Source organism: Salarias fasciatus, chromosome 5, assembly GCF_902148845.1.
Source record: "Salarias fasciatus chromosome 5, fSalaFa1.1, whole genome shotgun sequence".
Classification (NCBI taxonomy): Eukaryota; Metazoa; Chordata; class Actinopteri; order Blenniiformes; family Blenniidae; genus Salarias; species Salarias fasciatus.
Window position 1 is genome coordinate 24,794,451 of NC_043749.1, and position 18,852 is coordinate 24,813,302.

Here is an 18,852-nt window from a genome sequence, read left to right on the forward strand (position 1 = left end):
CTGTGGGCAAGACTCAAAGTTGAGGATTGGTTGAGGTGGGGGATTAAACATGGGGACTGGAAAAGGACCAGCTCTACAAAAAAAACCACAGCCTCTAACAATCCCAGCTGACCTGCTCAGGGAGTCCAGGCTTTCTACGTATGCTTGAATTGACTGTGAATGAAAATGGTAATTCTGCAGATCAACAAACGAATTTGTTTAATAAATTGGTCAAAATAATACATGAGGATTTTTTTTTTCTTGAGTCAAACTTAATGTAGTAACGAGACTCAACAGTGTGCTGCAGCACCGTCGGTCAAATTCGCCGTTGCGTGTCGCGCTCCTGCACCACTGTGGGGTTCTGAATTCACGACAGCTCTGACTGACACGTCCTGCTTCCGCCTCCAAGGACGCCAGCGTCTCTCCGCGGAGAAACACAGAGGAGATCATTTAAAAGAAAACTGCGAAGCTGAAACAGACACCCATCAGCAGCTGTTTCATGTTTTTGAACCCGGTCTGCCGGGCGGCTCTGAGTGAAGACAGCTGGCGGGTTCGTCCTGAGCTGAAAGCACACCCAGCTGTGCGATGGGGAGTGTGAAGTGTTGCTATGGCGACAGACTGCTGGAGTGCTGATGGGGGTGAGACTGTCTATGAGCTCCAGATTTTTCCTTTTTTTTTGGGAGGGGGGGTTTGGGGTAACAGTGCAGAAACGATGGATCATAATTCACAGTGGATTTCAAGAGCAGCAGCATGTTACACTTATTTCCTGAAATTTATTTTCTTTGCTCCATTTACTGGTTCTGAAGCGTGTTTCTCCTTGAATGTGTTCACATGCCCACGAGTATCCTGGTTACCATCAGGATGTTGAAGTATCTCATTTCAGTGTTCCATCGCTGCTCCCTCAACGGAGGTAGTTTCAGGTCTTGTTTATCACTGAGAGTCCAGAATATCAACAACCTCAGAGTGTAGCTGTCAGATTATCAATGAATCTTTCCTCAATCACCAAAAGATTGAGACCCCAAATACGTGTAGTAAAAGTGCAGTTATTTTATCTTAAGGAAACAGTTTGAGGTTTTTTTTTTAGGAACTTTCTTCAGACACATGCTGATTGGGAGGAGGCTTCAGATGCCACCCATCAAAGAAAAAAACATTATATTATATTATATTATATTATATTATATTATATTATATTATATTATATTATATAATTCCTTCATATGAGTCGGGATCCCATAGCAGGAGCTGGAGGAAGCGGATGGCGAGCAGGACACTGTTACTTTCAGTGGTTGCCACTTCTGTCACTCGATTGCAGGTTAAAGATGGTGGATGTGAAAAGACGACTCCACTGGACCTTGATAAGCTAATCGTTGTGTTTGGGTTTACATGCTGATACAGCGGCGAGCACTGCCACATCGCAGAGAGAAGGTTAGAATCCAAGATGGATCCTTTCTCGATGGAGTTTTCACCAGAATTAAAGGCAGTTTGTCAACCTGATGAGTGACATTATGGCTCATTAGACGCATCAAGATAAAAAAAGTCCCGCTTTGGTGCTTCAGGGTTTCATAATGATTCATGTAGAATCTTGAAAACACACTTATGATACCTGATTAGCAACTTGCTGGATGTCTAAAAGCCCTCTAAACACGAGACGTGCAAGTGTGTTAATGAGATGGAGGAAGGTGGAAGGTGAAAATATAACGAGTGGTGGTGGTGAAGGTGGATGAGTTAAAGCATCCAGAGTGATGGACAGAACATAAATGAGTAGTAAGAAGAGAGCAGGAGAGTGGAGTGGATGGATACTGATCGAAAATACAAGTAAAGCATCAATAGTGCAATAAATTTCATTTACTTTAATAATGAAATCTGCCAAGATTTTTGGTTTGGAGAAAGTGCAAAAGAGAGATGAAGACACTCAAGTGTTCATTTAGAATGAGCCGGATGGATTAAAAACCAACATTTCAGACGTACAGACAAGGTTAAGCCGTTCACAGGTGACATGATGGAGCTGCAAGGCAGAAGGTAAAGACCTCAGAGAAGAATCACAGATGGAGTAAAGGAAGACCTGGAGATGGTTGGTGTCAGTCTAGATCAGGCAGAGGACAGAGTGAAACGGAAGCAGACGATCCACTGTGGAGGAACCAGAAAGAAGCAGCCGACGGACGAAGAAGAAGAGCCAATCAGAAGAGCAGTGGGAAGAATGGCCACATGTTACTGTTCTCCGAGACCAGCTGGTAAATCCTTGAACTATGGAAACAATATGGAGAAATGGTGACCTCGAAAATCACCCAGAACAGTCAAATCAGTAGATGAGAGAGGACGTGTGTGCCATATGAGTAGAAATAATGAAGTTATTGTCTAAAAAACTTCGAACACATCGCGGAGAAATACAATCACTCAACTATAAAATAGCTACAAACTGTGATCGCCTGCTGATTCACTTTAATTACATTCCAAAAGCTTAAATCAGATAATATGTGTATCATTCCTCATCACTAACTGTCCTTTATATGCAAATGATGGAAGAGGAACATTTAAGAATATGCTTTGGGATTTTATTGATGTGAAGCTTTTCAGAGGAGAAATCTGAGCTTTTCTGTCTGATGTGTTCGAGAATCAGTTTCAAATAGTTTTCTTTTCAACTACTGTCTTCAAAAAGATGTATAATCTCGTCGGGCACCTCAGCTGCCAAAATGAAACAGGAAGAACAATTAAAACCTCACACTTTAATGGATGAATCCATACAGAAGATTTTTAATCCAAGAGCAGTTGGTAAAACGGAGAGCTTACTATCATGACAGAGATACTTATCGATATGTGTTAAGTTATTGATATAAGTTATTCTGAGGCTTCGATGATCTTTGGTTCCAGTTTGTCAAAATGATGTTTGTTCATGTCAAAGTAACCATAAGTCTACTTTTTAGCAGAATTTGTGAAGCTGTCTGTCTTTTATAATATGCTGGAAGATTTCTGTTTTGGCTTCACTGGAAAGCTTTCGTTTCCAGATTTTAGAGAAGTGATCTGCAGGCTTTGAAAAGGTAATCTGGCAACCACTGGTTAAAAACATGGATGTTAGGTTAACTGGTGACTTCAAGCGTTGCAAACAGATGTAAATCATATGTTTATGTGAAGGAGTTTGTCTCTCTGCAATAGACTGACAAAGGTCCCATTTTAACGTTTTCAAGTCAAAACGTAAATCTTCCATTTTACCACTGAGCCACTGAAAAAGCAGCTTTTATAAAACAACTTCAAAGATGGGACTCTGAAAGCACTCCCACTCCATCTCCAAGTAAAAACAACTCAGATATTCCTTTATTCGTCCCACAATCGGGAAATTTTAAATGTTTCTAAAACCCTGCCTCTGCGCATGTGTGCCACAGAAATAGTAAATAGTTCAATAACAAGGTTTGTTTCCAGAGTGTCGAGTCTCCCAGTCCACATTCTACTGGATTTGACAGTTTTAGAGTTAATCCTACTCTGTCATCTGTGCAAATCTGTTTAAAAAGTGCAGTGTCAGCACAAAATTCTTTTCAAACAAAAACACTAAAAAGGTATATTTTCATTTGCAAAACATTCACATGTAAACGGGACTGAAACTCTTTCATCAAAGTTCAAGTCTTTCAGCTAGAACTCGGAGCGATCAGACCCAGAACCCTGATACTGTAGGCTGAGTGATGTAGGAATAAAATACGGATGAATGCATTGGATAAACTGCTCATCTGAGAGAAGCGTTACTGTAAATGACAACAGGGGACACAAACGGGACGGACAGCGTGCACGTACAAGTCACAAGCGCGGCTGCCAAACCCTGGGAGGCGAGAAAACAGCCATCACCAGTTTTACACAGTGTAAAGAAACGGGCACTGCATACCAACATGACAAAATGACCTGCAGGCCCAAAGATGAGGTACAGCAGGGGTATCTGGGTGATCGTTTTCTAGCCCTGAGCCTCAACCTCAGCCGCTCACCTCGATCAAGGGGGGAAAGAACTCCCCGAAGCAGCTCCGCCAGGAGGAATAATCCAGAATCCCCCCTGGAGGTTGTGCAGGTTTGATCTGCCGCTTCCAGAGATGCTGGAGTGACGTTATTAATGCTGCCAAAGGGGGTTTAGCTGCTAAATAAATCCATGGGTTTCTTTCCTTTTTCTCGCCACAAGCAATGAATCTTTAATGGCTGTGTTTAATCCACACAATTACAAGAAGGTTCTTTTTTTTTTTGTTATATTTATCATGAAAAAATTAATTTCATTTTGTAAAGATTGTCCAGGGGACAGGATGTGATTACTGCACTCCTGCTCTCAAGCACACTTTGACCAGGTGATGAAAAGTCAAGCTCATACCTGTACAGTTGAGTCCATAGTAGTTCCTCTGACACCGTTCGCAGGATGTTCCCATGGAGCCTTTATTACACCTGCAGTCACCGAGCCCAAGGATGCCATCGTTACAGGACCCTTTGTTTCCACAGGGGGCCTCCAAACCACCTGGACACACTGGACGACAACAATGACGGCTGTAAGTAGCACACAACACCGAGATAATTTCTTCATGAACACGTCTGCTGTGATGGATCAAAATGAGTTCAAAAGGTCCGAAACAAACACAGAACCAAGGCGGCACATGTAACAGCCGATGGAAGCAGTTTCAACTGTCTGTTCTATGTGGTGGAATTATTAACAAACTCATAGGATAAATCACTAAACACTATCAAATAGCAGTGAGAGTTGACTCTGGTGACCCAAATGTCCCTGTTAATAGGCCTAATTTTTCCCAAGGTACCTGAACACATCGTGTGCCCTGCTACGACAAAAAATCCAGAAGTTAATGAGGGATGAAAGTTTTATGATGTTTTTAAGAATAGAGTTAATATAGGTTAAAAATGCAGTAAAGTAACCAGTGTGATGCTGCTTCCAATGTGGCGAAGTTTGTTGAATTCATTGATTTTTAGGCGACACCTTGTCATGTGGATTTATCGGGATTTCCCTCCCACCTTCCGTTGTTCCTCCTCACCTTGGCAGTCTCGGCCGTAGTGGTTTTTGCAGCACTTATGGATCCAGGATTTGGACATACAGATTCTTTTACAGCCCATGCTTCTGTAGTGGCGGGAGAAACTGTACCCCCGCCCCCGCCCATTGTCGAAACATGGAACCGTGCCTCCCTGGGTGAACACAGTCATTGTATATTTATCAAAAGAGGGCATTCTACAAAATCTGTGACGATTTTTTTTCTTTTTCCCCCTTCAGGGGTGATCTTACCGTATCAATATGTCTGAAGGAACAGGATGGAGGTACTGAACATCTCCCACAACGACCCTGAAAGAATTCAACACCTAATTTCAGCTCTGATAGAGATGAACTAATCCAGACACTTTTTCTATGATACAGATTACAGACTGTTGACATCAGAAATTAAAGGGCGAGTGAGGGACATGCTGCTCTGCTGAGGTGTTCGTCACAGACAGTCCAGGGTATTGTTTTCCCTGAGTCTTTATGAGGACGTAACTGCCTTTCATTTTGTCATCAGTCCTGTAAAGGTCAATAATACCATTTATTCATTCATTTATTAACTTTGTACATCATCTCTCGCCTCTGTCTGGACAGTATCGCTGGCTGTTGAGCAAAAATGTGCAAATCTGTGCTTCCTGGTCCAATGAATTTGTCAGATCCTTTATTTCGTTATTACTACCTAACTAAAAGTGTTTGAGGCAGATGGTTCAGTGAACATATGCTGAAGGTTTCTTTTCCGGTTCACCATGTATAATTGTTTCCTTCCACATTTTACTGGGAAGCCTTTATGCCATCATTACCATCGTATATATGTATTTATAATACATACAATAAAAACAAGATGTCACTCTGGTTTAGGGTGATGGAGGCTTGTCAACTACTTTTGCCGTTTCTTGTGTCTTTCGCCCCCTGATGATCAAAACTAATAATTCAATATTGCATATAATTGCATACTAACGAAAACAGTCTTGTTCTCGATGTCGTCACAGTGCGCCCCCAGGCCAGGGGGCTCCAGCAGCTGGTCGATGCCGTAGGCTATCCCCACCCGGAAGTTCAGGAAGCGCTCCTCTATTCTGGCTCCGTTACCATTTATCAGCAAATTCCCCTGCACGAAAAAACACAGACATACATGCTGGTGTTGACCTTGATTGTTTCCACCTGCATTTCCCACAGCGCCTCCTCCTGACGAGTGAATAAAGGTCTTGCGCTTCTGCTGTTCTAATAGTTTGACATCCTGTTAAGGCTCCATTCAGCACTAGTTCTAGTTGATATCGATGAAACGTCTCTCTGCTCGTGTTCCTGTCTCGATCTTTGGTCACGCCTAGTGTTTGAGATCCCACTGTTTTGCTTGGTGTTTGGTTTTCTGGATTTTACACAAGCTTGATGCGGCGGGGAGTCCTCCTCCAACACTCGCTAACAGCTTATACGAAGTAAGAAGTGTTGAAATGTTTTGACCACTCCTCCCAGGATTCTCCACAGATTACGTTAGATCAAAGGTCAATAAGCAGGAGATACGCCTGGCATAAAGGTCATGAAGGATGTCCGGAACCGCTTTTATCGGCAGTTCTGTGGTGCTCCACTATCCTGTCTGCGTTATCATTTATCAATAGTCATCAATCCGTTTCCATGAACATACACACATGCTGTCTATGCATGTTAAATCAAGGGAAAGAAATGGGCACAACTCTTGGGGCTAACTTCTTTTTTAAGACACACTATGATCTTTATATCTGAAAATAATGTTAATACAGAGGCGTGAAATGTTGTTTTGATGTCTCCACACAGGATTTCCAGAGATGACATTAGATAAAAAGTCAATAAGCAAGAGATGTGCCTGGCAAAAAGGTCATGGAAGGAACCTGCAGCTACCTTTGTAGGAGATACTCCCACGTCTGACGGTGGCTTCATTTCCAGAAATGTTGTCAAAAAAAAAGTGAGGGAGAGGATTTTTCTTTCCGGGCTACATATCATGAGGTCTGGTGGAAACATGAGCTTTCTGTATTCTTAAACATGAGCTTTCTGTATTCTTCAGTGGAGCTGCTTGGAGTCAGTTTGCTGCGTTTAATTTCACATGCAGAAAATGCATGTGCAAATAATCTGCGTATCAACAAAACAATGAGGTTAGATGTGAGCTAACACATAAAAACTCATGATTTTTTTTTAAAGTATCATCAAACTTGATATATATTAGATCAAACTTGATATATATTAGTTGATTTATTAAGCGATTAATCTAACAAAATGTGTTTGAATTAAAAGATGTTTCATCGTTACAATCAGTAATTAAAATATAATTTTGTTATAAATAATTGATACCAAATCCACTAATTAATGTCTGTTCTTTGTTATAATGAAGACCACCACTAATCTGACCCATAACAAAGAAATCCACACTGAAACAAGTCATATGATTGTTTTACATCTGTATTATATTGTATTTTCCTCCTTCCGTCTCATCAACGACTCTTCACGACGTGACGTTGTGAATGATACTGTTATCAGGAAGCTGTTGATGTTTGGTACATTTTGGAAGATCTGAGATCTCCTCACTGCTGTTGAAAATCACCACATTTAAAATGTTTTACCATGGGACAAAAGTTGTAACCATAGCAACATGTAGTTCCCAGATGCAACCGACATCTTGGCTGTTTGGTGTCAACTGATGTTTTTTTTTTTTTTTTGTCACTCACCACGAGGCTCTTGTCACAGCTCAACTGGATGGTGGATCCGTGCATGGTGCGGTAGGAGGCTGTGAACCCAAACGGACTGCTAAGCTGTATCTACAGACACACACAGACAGACAGACACACACACACACACACGAGGCACTTCACATGACATTGCATCAACTTAAAACAATCTTGTCATAAGAGAGGACTCTGGTCGGACTCTGGATGATTAAAGCTGTTCTCGGAGCGGTGTTACCGATGCCCCGTCTGCTAGATGTATACAGATGTCCGCCGCTCGATTTTGGATCTAAATTTCTCCCGAAGCACTGTTCCGATCAGAAAAGCCTTCTGGGTGAGTATATTGTTCTACTTCATTCTATAAATAACGTGAAAGCTGTTTTAACTGTACTTTTCCTTTAATTTTCCACATACAGTCCAGTTTCATCTTTAGTGGGCTGGACAGGAGACAGAGGGCCATGATGACCTTTAAACTTATAAGTTTTCGTTTGTTGTGGCACAGATCATCTGTATTTTCACAAAAGCCGACAATTACAAAGAAAATACAGTGAAATATTTTGACAAAAAACTTCTAATAGTTGTTTTATGGATAGAGACAGAGCTGAAAGTAGGTGAATATTATTTGAACGCACAGACTCGAGAGAGGGAAAGGCAGATCCCATTCCTGTTTAACGATGCCAAAGCTTTGGATCTGAGTGGAATTTTTTGAATCAATGTCCATGTGACGGCACTTTTTATCGTCTACTTACTGTATCTTTGGAGTCTCAGTAAAATGACAACTACAAATGATCGCTTGGGAAATCATATTCGCTACATGTTTTATAACTTTTGCATCAGTTGTTTGGAGCCTATTAAGACATCTACCTTGTAGCTGCGTATGATGTGAGCCTTCACGATGGCAGCCAGTTGCTCGTTGTTGTCGGGGCTGGTGAGCCAGCGCCATCTTTGAGCTGGCATGGAGTCCAGAGCTTCGTTTGTGGGCCAGAAGACGGTGTACGGCTGGTGGATGGACATGTCAAGCAGCGGCAACACCCCAGATTCCTACACAAACAGCAGTTAGGCAGGACAGTGAAGTTGTGTTTGTTTTTCACATTGAGGCCATCTATTAGATTAATTTATATTCTCGTGGTGAAAATGGTCCCAGGAAGTATTTCTGTGTCTATGGATTCATCCCAAAATGCTTAGCACAGTGATGTAAACGCCATCTGTAAAAAGGATCAATACAAAGCACACTTCGCCTTCAGGATGATTTTTCTATTTTTCTAATTGCATCTAATTCAATCAGAATCTTCCAATAACTGTGCTTGCATAATGCATTTCTATACTGCAGGCTCTCATGTCAGGATTTTTTTCTGTCCTTGTGAATGCAGGTATTGATATTTTGTTACTGTCTTGCCACACATGCAACTATTCACAGCTCAAAAGAGCAATGATTAACATGCCAAGAACCAAGAGTGATCAATGTATTTCATAAAAAGAGGAAGAAACTTAAAATTCCTGTGGTCCAATGAGCTTTGTATCTGGGTCTAAAACTAGTTGGTCAAAAGCAAACATGGTGTTTGGTAGTTAATGAAATGCAAGGATCTGTTGAGGTGCTTTTTGGACAAGAGCAGTAACACTGGGTTTGAATCTAAACTGTATTTGATCAAATTTCCATTTTGGTCCGACCCGAACACACACACTCATTCACACTAACATGCGTGGTCGCATCGACCGGAGACAGGCTTCTTTATTACCTCCAGGAGTGTGGAGAAGCGGGAGTAGCCATAAAAGGAAGCTGCTGTGGTTAAATTCATCTAAACACAAAGAAAGAAAGAGAATGAGATCATACTGAACAGTCAATCAGTATTTAATTTTTATTCATCTTTACTTAAAACTCAACGCACCGAGTCGCGGCGGATGGGCAGTTTGTCCTCCAGCCGGTACGGCGTGAGCAGCTTGTCGATGTGGTGAATGACTCCGTTCGATGTGGCGTAATCACTTTTCACTATCCTTGATCTGTTGTTGATCCACACTGCACCCTGTGGCGGGACAGAGCCAGAGTTCGGTTCTCTCCTGAAGACTTGTAGAGGAGAGTGAAGGGAACTGAACCCATTTAAGATTTTTTTTTTTTTGGGGGACTCTCTTGGTTAAGTAAAGGTTGAAGGAAAAAAAGGCTCCTGAATCTGTATGAAAATGTGTGTGTGTGTGTGTGTGTGTGTGTGTGTGTGTGTGTGTGTGTGTGTGTGTGTGTGTGTGTGTGTGTGTGTGTGTGTGTGTGTGTGTGTGTGTGTGTGTTACCTCCCGCACGCTGAAGTGCAGAGCGTGGCCAAGCACTGAGATGGCTCGCTCTGTGGTTTTGAGGTCAGTGAAGTTCAAAGTTTCACAGGAAACCACGTGGTAGAAAGTCAGATCAGTTACTCGACCAGCACTGTTCCACGTTTGGATCTACAAGAACACGGACGAACAATATGTTGATTGATTCATAACAGACAAGGTGAACATGTGTAAAGTGCAATATGCAACATTTTTGTTTTATGTTAAACCAGTATCACCTCAAATAACAAGCAGAATAGACATTACAACCCTACAGATGTCATCTAAAAATATGTTGTGAAGATCTGCTGGCACTACACCAAAATTGGCGCAGCTTACATTTTACCCAAACACCTTTGGTTGTGCAGTACTAGTTAGGTTGTTCGCACATCAAGCGACTTAAAGAAGCAGCAGCAAAAATAGTTTACATGACACTGAGCAAAGGTCATGGCTGATAGACTGTGGTGCAGTCTACCTGGCGAGAAGGTGGACCTAATCTGGACAACTGCAACTTCCAGCTACGAAGAACAGACAAGCCTCTAAAAGCCAGACGAAGAAGTACTCGGGTGACACAAGACAGACACGCCTTAACTTAACATTGTGCACTTTAAGGTTTGAAATTTGGAAACAGACGTTGAAGGAGAGTGCTGATTTTGTGCAATATTCTGATGACCGGCTCTCACCAGAGTTTCATTGGTTTCTTCAACTGGGGAAAAGACTGTGAATGGTCCACGACTGTAAAGTCCAGGACCTTCTGACATCTGAAGCACAAAGAAAGTAACGGTGGTGACAAAAACATACCAAAAAAAAAAACTTTCTTACACTTTATTTTGGTTGAATTGTGTAGCCTTTCCTTACAACTTCATCAACGTTGAGCTATAAACAATTAAAAAGCCAATTCCCAAAAGCAGAGATTCAATGTTGGTGTACATGAATCAGAAATCGATGAAATGCAAATCTTAAATACATATTTTATTCTCAATAGAAGATAAATAACAAACCAGACATTGAAACTGTGACATGTTATTATCCAAAGAAAGATTTAAGCATAATTTGGAAGTGATGGCAGTAACTTATAGCTCATATTACTGAGTACTGGTTCAATAGTATTGTCTCTTTCACTACAACAGTGACGTTCACATGCACCTTTGTGCTTTCATTAATCAACATGACAATGTTGACAGCTACTCACCTGCAACATTCTTTGAAAGAAGGAATTTTCTGGGTTTCGGGAAATCTCCTAAAGAAGAGAAAACAACATCGTCCTGTGAATCCGGGTGGGGAGAGGTCAGGGAGAAGTCAGAGGTCGGGTTCCTCACCTTGTCAGTAGTTCCGTGGCAATCGAAGCCGTCACCGATGTAGCCTCTGTGGCAGGTGCAGTTCCTCTGACCCTGACCGAAGTACTCACAGTTAGCGTACTTGTTGCAACCGCCATTGTTCTGCACACAAACACAACAGCAACACTTATATACAGAACACATAAAATTTGTGAGAAGACTTCAAATCAGTGCTACGTATTTGATCGCACAGCCTGTTTTTCCTCTCTGTCCAGTTCCTTTCCCTTTCTCTTTAAAAACCATATGAAAACAACATGTGAAGCAGGAAACAGATTTTTTTTCTGTCTTGAATGTGTTTGAAAAGGTGGTGCAAATTGGCTCAACCTTCGGCAGACGTGCTGCTCTTGATGTAGTGAGAGGCATTTCTTCATCTGGCTCACCATGACCTTTATAGGTAGACTTCATTCCTCACCACAGCTTTGACACCTTTTTCAATATTTTTGCCTGTGCATGAAGTTTACTCATGCTTTATAGAGGATCTTAGAGTATCTGGCCTGTTGCCTCAGTTTGTCTCGTCTAGAACCTGGCTATCATTTTAGATCTTCATAATCCATTCTCTGTATTTAGGCTGTTTCACTTCAGGCTTCAGGCTTAAGAGTCTTGCCAGTGTTTGTAAATCTTCCATTTAAAATCCTGTATAAAGTGTTTAAAATTGAGTGCCCAACAGAACAGATCATGCCTTCAGTTTGAGGTTGATGAATTAAGAAAAAAACCCCACCAGTAACATCATGTGCAACAACAGGAGAATCAAAGATTTTTGCAAAATAAAGTGTAATGGTCCGATGACTGCTCACAATGTGGACAACACACATCTTATAATAAAGTATCTCTAAATAAAAGTCATAAGGCGCCAGCTGTGAAAGTGTCTCTCACCAAAATAAGAGCGCTATCTGTGCTGGAGCCTGAGCTGACACACAGTCATCAGGGAGCCCATTAGTGTTTCAGCTTCATGTGTGTGTGCTTTTAAAAACAACTGATTATGCGATGGACTTTAGTCGTCTACATTTCTTGCGTGTTCTGTTCTATGTCTGCAGATGGGTGTATTCTGCTCTTCCTTCAAACACATTCCTGGTTCTCCCAATGTGTTTCGCCTCCTTCTTATTTAGATCCCCACACTTCCTGTGTATAGAAGCTGTGAGCTCCCGATTGCAGCATTGCTTCGTCTTGTGTCCTACTGCAGAAGTGGTTCAGTTTTGTAGCCATTATCGGTTGCTTTGCTCGCTCACATGCTGCCTATTTAATACCACGCCACAACAAATAGATAATCTGCATTATTCAGTTGAACTCTGTGTTTATAATGTTACTGCGGGGATTATTTCAAAAACAGATATACTACAAGATGATTTTTTTCTCTAAATGTTACAAGAATTTGCATGTCTTATGAGATGGCTAAAATGAACAGTAACCTTTGCATTGTATATTTCAAAACTGTGCTAAAAGTGGACAAGCTGTGCTGTCTCCTGTGTCTTGATAGTGAAAGATGTTGCAGACCCCCATTTCAACCCCTGCTTAGTGGAATGTATTAACTCCAGCTGCTCCCACGTCCAGTCCTGTCAAATCAAAACAAGTGTCAGTATGTGATAACAGGACAGGATGAAGCAGATGACAGACGCACCAATCTGCAGGGGTTCACACGCTCACAGGTCCACCTTCTTCTAATGAAGCCCTCCTGACACCTGCAGGACGTCTGCAGACGACAGAAAACAATCCGTCACAACAGTGAGATACGCCTGAGTGCAGCTGCTCTATAAATCACATAATCCCTTTCTCTTCATGTCTCTGTCCAAGCAACAATGCTAACGTTAGTTTATTTAGGGTTTTAATTACTAATTAAAAATATATATATATATATACATATATATATATATATATATATATATATATATATATTTCAAATAACATTACTACAGATCTGGTTTGCTTTTTCTGATTTGCATTTTAGCACATATTATAAAGCAACAGCATGAGTTGCAGTATAGCTGTCATCTTTAAAGATTCATTGTTTTGGATGTTTTCCATGCAGCATGAATGTGAACATGGAAAGCTCAGATGCACAGACACAGAACAGAATAGAAACACAGTAATCTAAATTTGTTTTTTGTCTCATGTTTAGTTTTAATTATTTTCATATAACTAATAAAACATCCACTGGGACAATAAAAATGAAGTTTAGTTGAAAAATATCTGTACGAAGACTGCTGATGAGCTCAAAGTGACTTCCCAGTACACAAATGGCTCAGGGTGAGGGAACATTGATGATCTCTTACAATGTTGGGACCTGCTCTGACGCACTCCTCAAACTCCTGGCAGCCTCCATTGTTGACCAGACAGCCGTCAATCTCTGTCAACCAACAACACATTACAAATGAATTGTAAACAAATATGCAACAAAAGGTATAAAGCTATTAAAATGTTTTTTTTTTTTTTCTTCACACTGCCTTCCGAGCTGTTCAAAACCTGAAAAATTCAGGACCAGTCAGACAAGAATGTCTCTGAACCTTTTCATCTGAGGATAAATCTGAAGCTTTTTTTGATATAATCTACAATTCCACAATTTCATTTAGCAGACGTTTTTGTCCAAAACAACATACAACACTGGGGGCATTTCAGGGTTCAGTGTCTTCCCCTAAGGACACTTCAACACGCAGACAGGGGGAGACGGGAATCGAGCTCACAACCTCCCGATTGTGGGACGACTACTCTCCCCACTGAACCACAGCCACCTCCCAATCCAAATCTTCTGATTCAGAAAACAGCGTTGTGAGCACTCTAGACAACCTGCTGCAGGAATCCTTGTAATGTGTTACTGCAGATACTTTATTATCTATTAAATCACATATCAACTCCTTAAAACGAATGGAATACAGCATTTTAGTGACACAAAAGAAAGGAAACTCCAGCAAATCTCAACACCGATTGACGACTGCTTTGTAGGCTTCTTGGTCTTGCAGGTTTTACAGATTCGGAGTACACACCCAGGCAGACGACCCCGTCTCCAGTGTACCCGGCCTTGCAGCTGCAGGTCCTCTCTCCTGCTGACACCTTCGTACATGTAGCAAACTCTGAACATCCGCCGTTAGACCTGCTGCACAAATCCAGCTCTGAGAAGGACAAGGTGAGAAACCGAGAGAAGTCTGGCAGGGGCCGTCACTTTCTACACATACTGCAAAAAATCTATAGTGTAACCACTGCTCCACCGTCATTTTTACTGTTTGAAATAAATTATGGTAAAAATGTATTTTTAAATTGTATTCCTTTTCTGGAGATTCTCAGGTATTTATTGTTTTGGGGACCAGTATTTCTGAACACATCCCTATTATACTGTAATGATTTTCCCTTTAAAGATATGCTTTTAGTCCCATGAGGAAAAGAAAGAAAATATTACATTTTTCGGCCAAGATCTGGCTTCTAGTTGAGATAAAGCTTCAGGCATTTCAAGTAGCAGATTTGGCTGAAGTCGTTCTGCAGGAAATCAGCATAAATTATAGCAATGTTCCTATTAAGTAGAACTAAGCTTTTCATTACATAAGGCTCATATGCTATATTGGAGATTTATTTCCTCTCAAAACCTGCCTGAGGACGTGGCTCCAAACCATTTTTGGACATCTTTGAACTTTCTGAAACACGAGGACAAAAATTTGGTGCTTATAAAATGAGTCGTATTTTCAAGTAAGAAAATGTCTTCAGGTGAAACTGTTGATTACTGTTGAGGCTGCGGGACATGAGCGCGAATCAATATGAATCCCCTGTAGTGATAAAAAGACAGCTGTGTGTGTGTGTGTGTGTGTGTGTGTGTGTGTGTGTGTGTGTGTGTGTGTGTTTACCTTTGCAGTACGTCCCATTTCCTTCATATCCAGCTGCGCACAGACACACAGCAGCTTGACCGTTCGGCCCTGTGATGCAGCTGCAGCACAAGGAAAACTCTTCAGTCTGAACATCACATTTCTAATTAAGTCCAAAGCTGCTGCAAAAGATCTGTTGTTATGAATTAAATTTGATGCATCTGACAATCTAAATCCTTTATGTGGCAACATTAAGATGTTCTTGAATTCCATGAACACACAGCCTGTGGATAATGCGGACTTTGACATGCATCCTGTTTCCTACAGCGACCACTGGGTTTGATTCACTGACTGAGCCTGAACGCCGCTGCCTCTGTCCTTGCAGTGAAATCATCAATAAATCCTGCGCTGTCCATTCCACCTGCAGTCAGATCTTATTCTTCACCATGTTTGACAGACATGAGTTCCCCTCCGGCCCCCCCAGCTGAAATGCAGCACGGCTTCTGTGATGTGTTTCTTTCACATTTTCAATCCCTTGACCTGATGTCCACATGGAATCATGTTCACCTAAATGATGAGGAACATTCTTTTCTCCACTGTGGTAATGGTAATCCACACAGCTTCTGCAGTATTTTTTCCTCTATGAACACAGAGGTCTGATATCTGTGTTGTGACTGCATTACAAAATTAGCTTCAGTTACTGCACCATGTCCTTGGGTTTAACTAAACTGTGAGCTGTTTTGTCTGCACTTCAGTTGAAATGATTTTTGAGTATCTCCAATCTGGGCCTAAATCCATACCCTACCTTCTCTCGAGTGCAAGTGTTATTTAATGGCTTTTGATGAATGCAGCTGCCATATTCACACAGGAAAATGAACCTGAAAACTTCTTTCTCCAAGGCTTACAGAGCTGGTCAGTGTATTAACACAACTCTTATCTAAAATGTTTCTCTTGTTTGCTTAAATGTCTAAATAATGTGTTTCACCAAACACAAACTGACTGGAGGACAACAGGAGGACTCACTTTGCGTTCTCGTCACACCTGCCTCCACAGGCGTCGTCCTTGATCTCTGTGACAAACAGATTTTCAGGAGATAAGAGGTTAAAGAACATCTGGATTTTCACACTCTGTGTGGGCATGCAAGAGTGTGTGTGTATATATATATATATATATATTTTTACCTATAGAGCAGGTAGAGCCTTTCCAGCCTTTATAGCACATACACTTGCCACTTCCTGCCAGACCGTCGTCACACTTGCCATGACTACACACACACTCTGAAACACACAATACATAAAAATAAATGAAACCATTCACCTTCTTGCACGTCTCTTGGCTATGTTGGTGTTGTAGATGATTTATGAGAATTTAGGACTTTGTAAGATTTTTGCTTTTGAGTTCTAATGCAAGAATGTTAGTTTGATGCATCGGTAACGTTTTATTTTCTAAACAATGTGACATTCTCAGGTTTTTAAATTTGTTAACCTCCAAAACGAAGACTCATCATGGTGATGTGCTATTATGCATTGTGGCTTGTTCTGTTAGCATGTCAGACATGTTGAAGGGAAACACAAAAATATAATGTAAAAAAAAAAAAAAAGATATATTATATACTGTTAACTACTTAAAGAGACAGAAGCCCATATGATATATATGCTGTGTTTGACAACAGCCTCACTGAAGGCACCTTCAATCACTTTGTGCAACAGTTCTGCACGGAATCCCAAAAAGTTAACGGAACAAAGAAAGGGAAAACGTGGTTCAACAAGCTGCTCAAACGGTTTGACCGGCTCCTGTCAGGCTCGGCCATAAACATGAAGCTCGCTACGTGGTCAGGCTGGGCCGTCATGGAAACTCAAACTTCCCATGTTCTCATGTTCTGGTTGTCATGGAAACATGAACCTTCCCATGTCGTCTTGGAAAAACAATCCTCTTTATGTTGTCATTCTCAGCAGTCGTGGATTCAAGATTTCTACAAAAACTACAAAAAATCTAAATGAAAAGGCAAATAAACTGATAACAACCATTTCATTTAAAAGTACGCTGGCTGATCAGTGTTATGTGTCGGTATTGTCTTAGCTACTTTTGGGTGAACATATTTTGAATTTCAAAAAAGAGGACGGGGGGGTGCTCGAGACACATATTCAGATAGGCTTCTCAGAGGTTGATGAACATGCTTTATTATGCTTCAGTGAGGCAAAATTAACAACTTCTTTAACAAAATTAAATGAAATGTAAAAACTTGTAACAAAATAATAGCTCTCTTAGACTCTTTACAAATATTAAATAATATTCTAAATATGAACTCTTCTGTTAGAAAATCCAGCTTCAACAATATATTTCTTAATAACTGTAATAAGACAGAAGAATAGAAGAGTCTCACCAAAATACTAACTTAACAAACAAAAAGGATATATACTTTTAATCTTTAATTGTTTTCTTCATCCTGCTTTTCTTCTGCATTCTATTTTTCATCTCGGTATGTTGGAATTTTTTTTTGCATTTCATCTGAGAAGGTGCTCTTAAGCTTAGGCATTTTCCGGGCTCCACTGTGACATTAAGTAGAGAAGGAATTCATCAATTCTCCATAAATAGTGTTGTAAACAGTCGGAATGCATTGATCTCATACCTTGTATTAACAGGGTTAATAAATAGAATTTAGAATTTAGATTGTTCTCTGATCCCACTCTATAGCGATAGGAAACCCAGCACAGCCAATCCTGTCCTGTTTTCTCTGACATCACGCCCTTACGCAAGTTAAGCCCCTCCCACAAGAACGTGTGACGAACGCCCCTCGACCAATTACGGTTAGAGCCTCATGGGCTCTTCTGATTGGTCAAAGATACCGGGAGCTGTCGAGATTCCTTTTCAGCTCAGAACAGAGACAGATGGAAACGCTGCGCCCTCGCGGTAGTGCGATTATGCTACACTCCTAAAGGATTATCAATGGGTACTGTAACATTTAATCCAAAGAAAACACAGAAAAATTTGCATTGACTAGCAAAATCCTGCCTACAGCACCTTTAACGGTGTTAATAAATACAATTTAGATTGTTCTCTGATCCCACTCTATAGGGATAGGAGGCGGTAATGCGTCTGTTGAAATGGTGCCATCCGAGGTTAAACAACACAGAAGAAGAAGAAGAAGAAGAAGAAGAAGAAGAAGAAGAAGAAGAAGAAGAAGAAGAAGAAGAAGAAGAAGAAGAAGAAGAAGAAGAAGAAGAAGAAGAAGAAGAAGAAGAAGAAGAAGAAGAAGAAGAAGAAGAAGAAGAAGAAGAAGAAGAAGAAGAAGAAGAAGAAGAAGAAGAAGAAGAAGAAGAAGAAGAAGAAGAAGAAGAAGAAGAAGAAGAAGAAGAAGAAGAAGAGCTCCGCTGTCTGAACAGCCCCATCTTCTCCGCTCCGTCTGTGCGTGTGTGTGCACGCACGGCGCAGATCGGTTCACAAGGGAGCCTTTCAGTAATTACTTGGCGCAACAAATACCCCTTTCCCACTGCAACTGGCGGGTCGTCCCGTGTCTGCGACCCGCTAACTATCGCCTTTTTAGACTCCTTTCCCACCGCCTGCTGACCCGCGTCTCACCTCCTGCTGGCGAGCCGCATCGCTGCGTTTTCCCGCACTGATGGTGTCCCACGTTGATGACATCATCAGCGCGACGGAGCAAAACGAAAGTAAACAATGCGGCGGAAAACAGTCCCTGGTACCTGCAGACAAATCTCCTCTTCCCCACGGATCAGGGGAAGCTCTCTGGTCTCGCTATCTTGCCATTTCTGGGT

At 41.2% G+C, this 18,852-nt stretch overlaps 1 protein-coding gene across 1 annotated transcript in view; it reads right to left on the reverse strand.

Annotated features, from left to right (window-relative positions):
- Positions 1–18,852, reverse strand: part of LOC115388449 (stabilin-1) — a 124,472-nt gene that overhangs the window by 58,826 nt on the left and 46,794 nt on the right. The window contains exons 39-56 of the mRNA XM_030091601.1: positions 16,261–16,356; positions 16,103–16,148; positions 15,122–15,201; positions 14,273–14,398; positions 13,565–13,638; positions 12,913–12,984; positions 11,280–11,399; positions 11,153–11,200; positions 10,644–10,721; positions 9,946–10,092; positions 9,552–9,686; positions 9,402–9,461; positions 8,530–8,706; positions 7,669–7,758; positions 5,937–6,083; positions 5,228–5,284; positions 4,983–5,130; positions 4,316–4,465 (exon numbers count right to left, since the gene is read on the reverse strand). Of these exons, the coding sequence (XP_029947461.1) occupies positions 4,316–4,465; positions 4,983–5,130; positions 5,228–5,284; positions 5,937–6,083; positions 7,669–7,758; positions 8,530–8,706; positions 9,402–9,461; positions 9,552–9,686; positions 9,946–10,092; positions 10,644–10,721; positions 11,153–11,200; positions 11,280–11,399; positions 12,913–12,984; positions 13,565–13,638; positions 14,273–14,398; positions 15,122–15,201; positions 16,103–16,148; positions 16,261–16,356 (1,851 nt within the window). The remainder of the gene's footprint in view (positions 1–4,315; positions 4,466–4,982; positions 5,131–5,227; positions 5,285–5,936; positions 6,084–7,668; positions 7,759–8,529; positions 8,707–9,401; positions 9,462–9,551; positions 9,687–9,945; positions 10,093–10,643; positions 10,722–11,152; positions 11,201–11,279; positions 11,400–12,912; positions 12,985–13,564; positions 13,639–14,272; positions 14,399–15,121; positions 15,202–16,102; positions 16,149–16,260; positions 16,357–18,852) is intronic.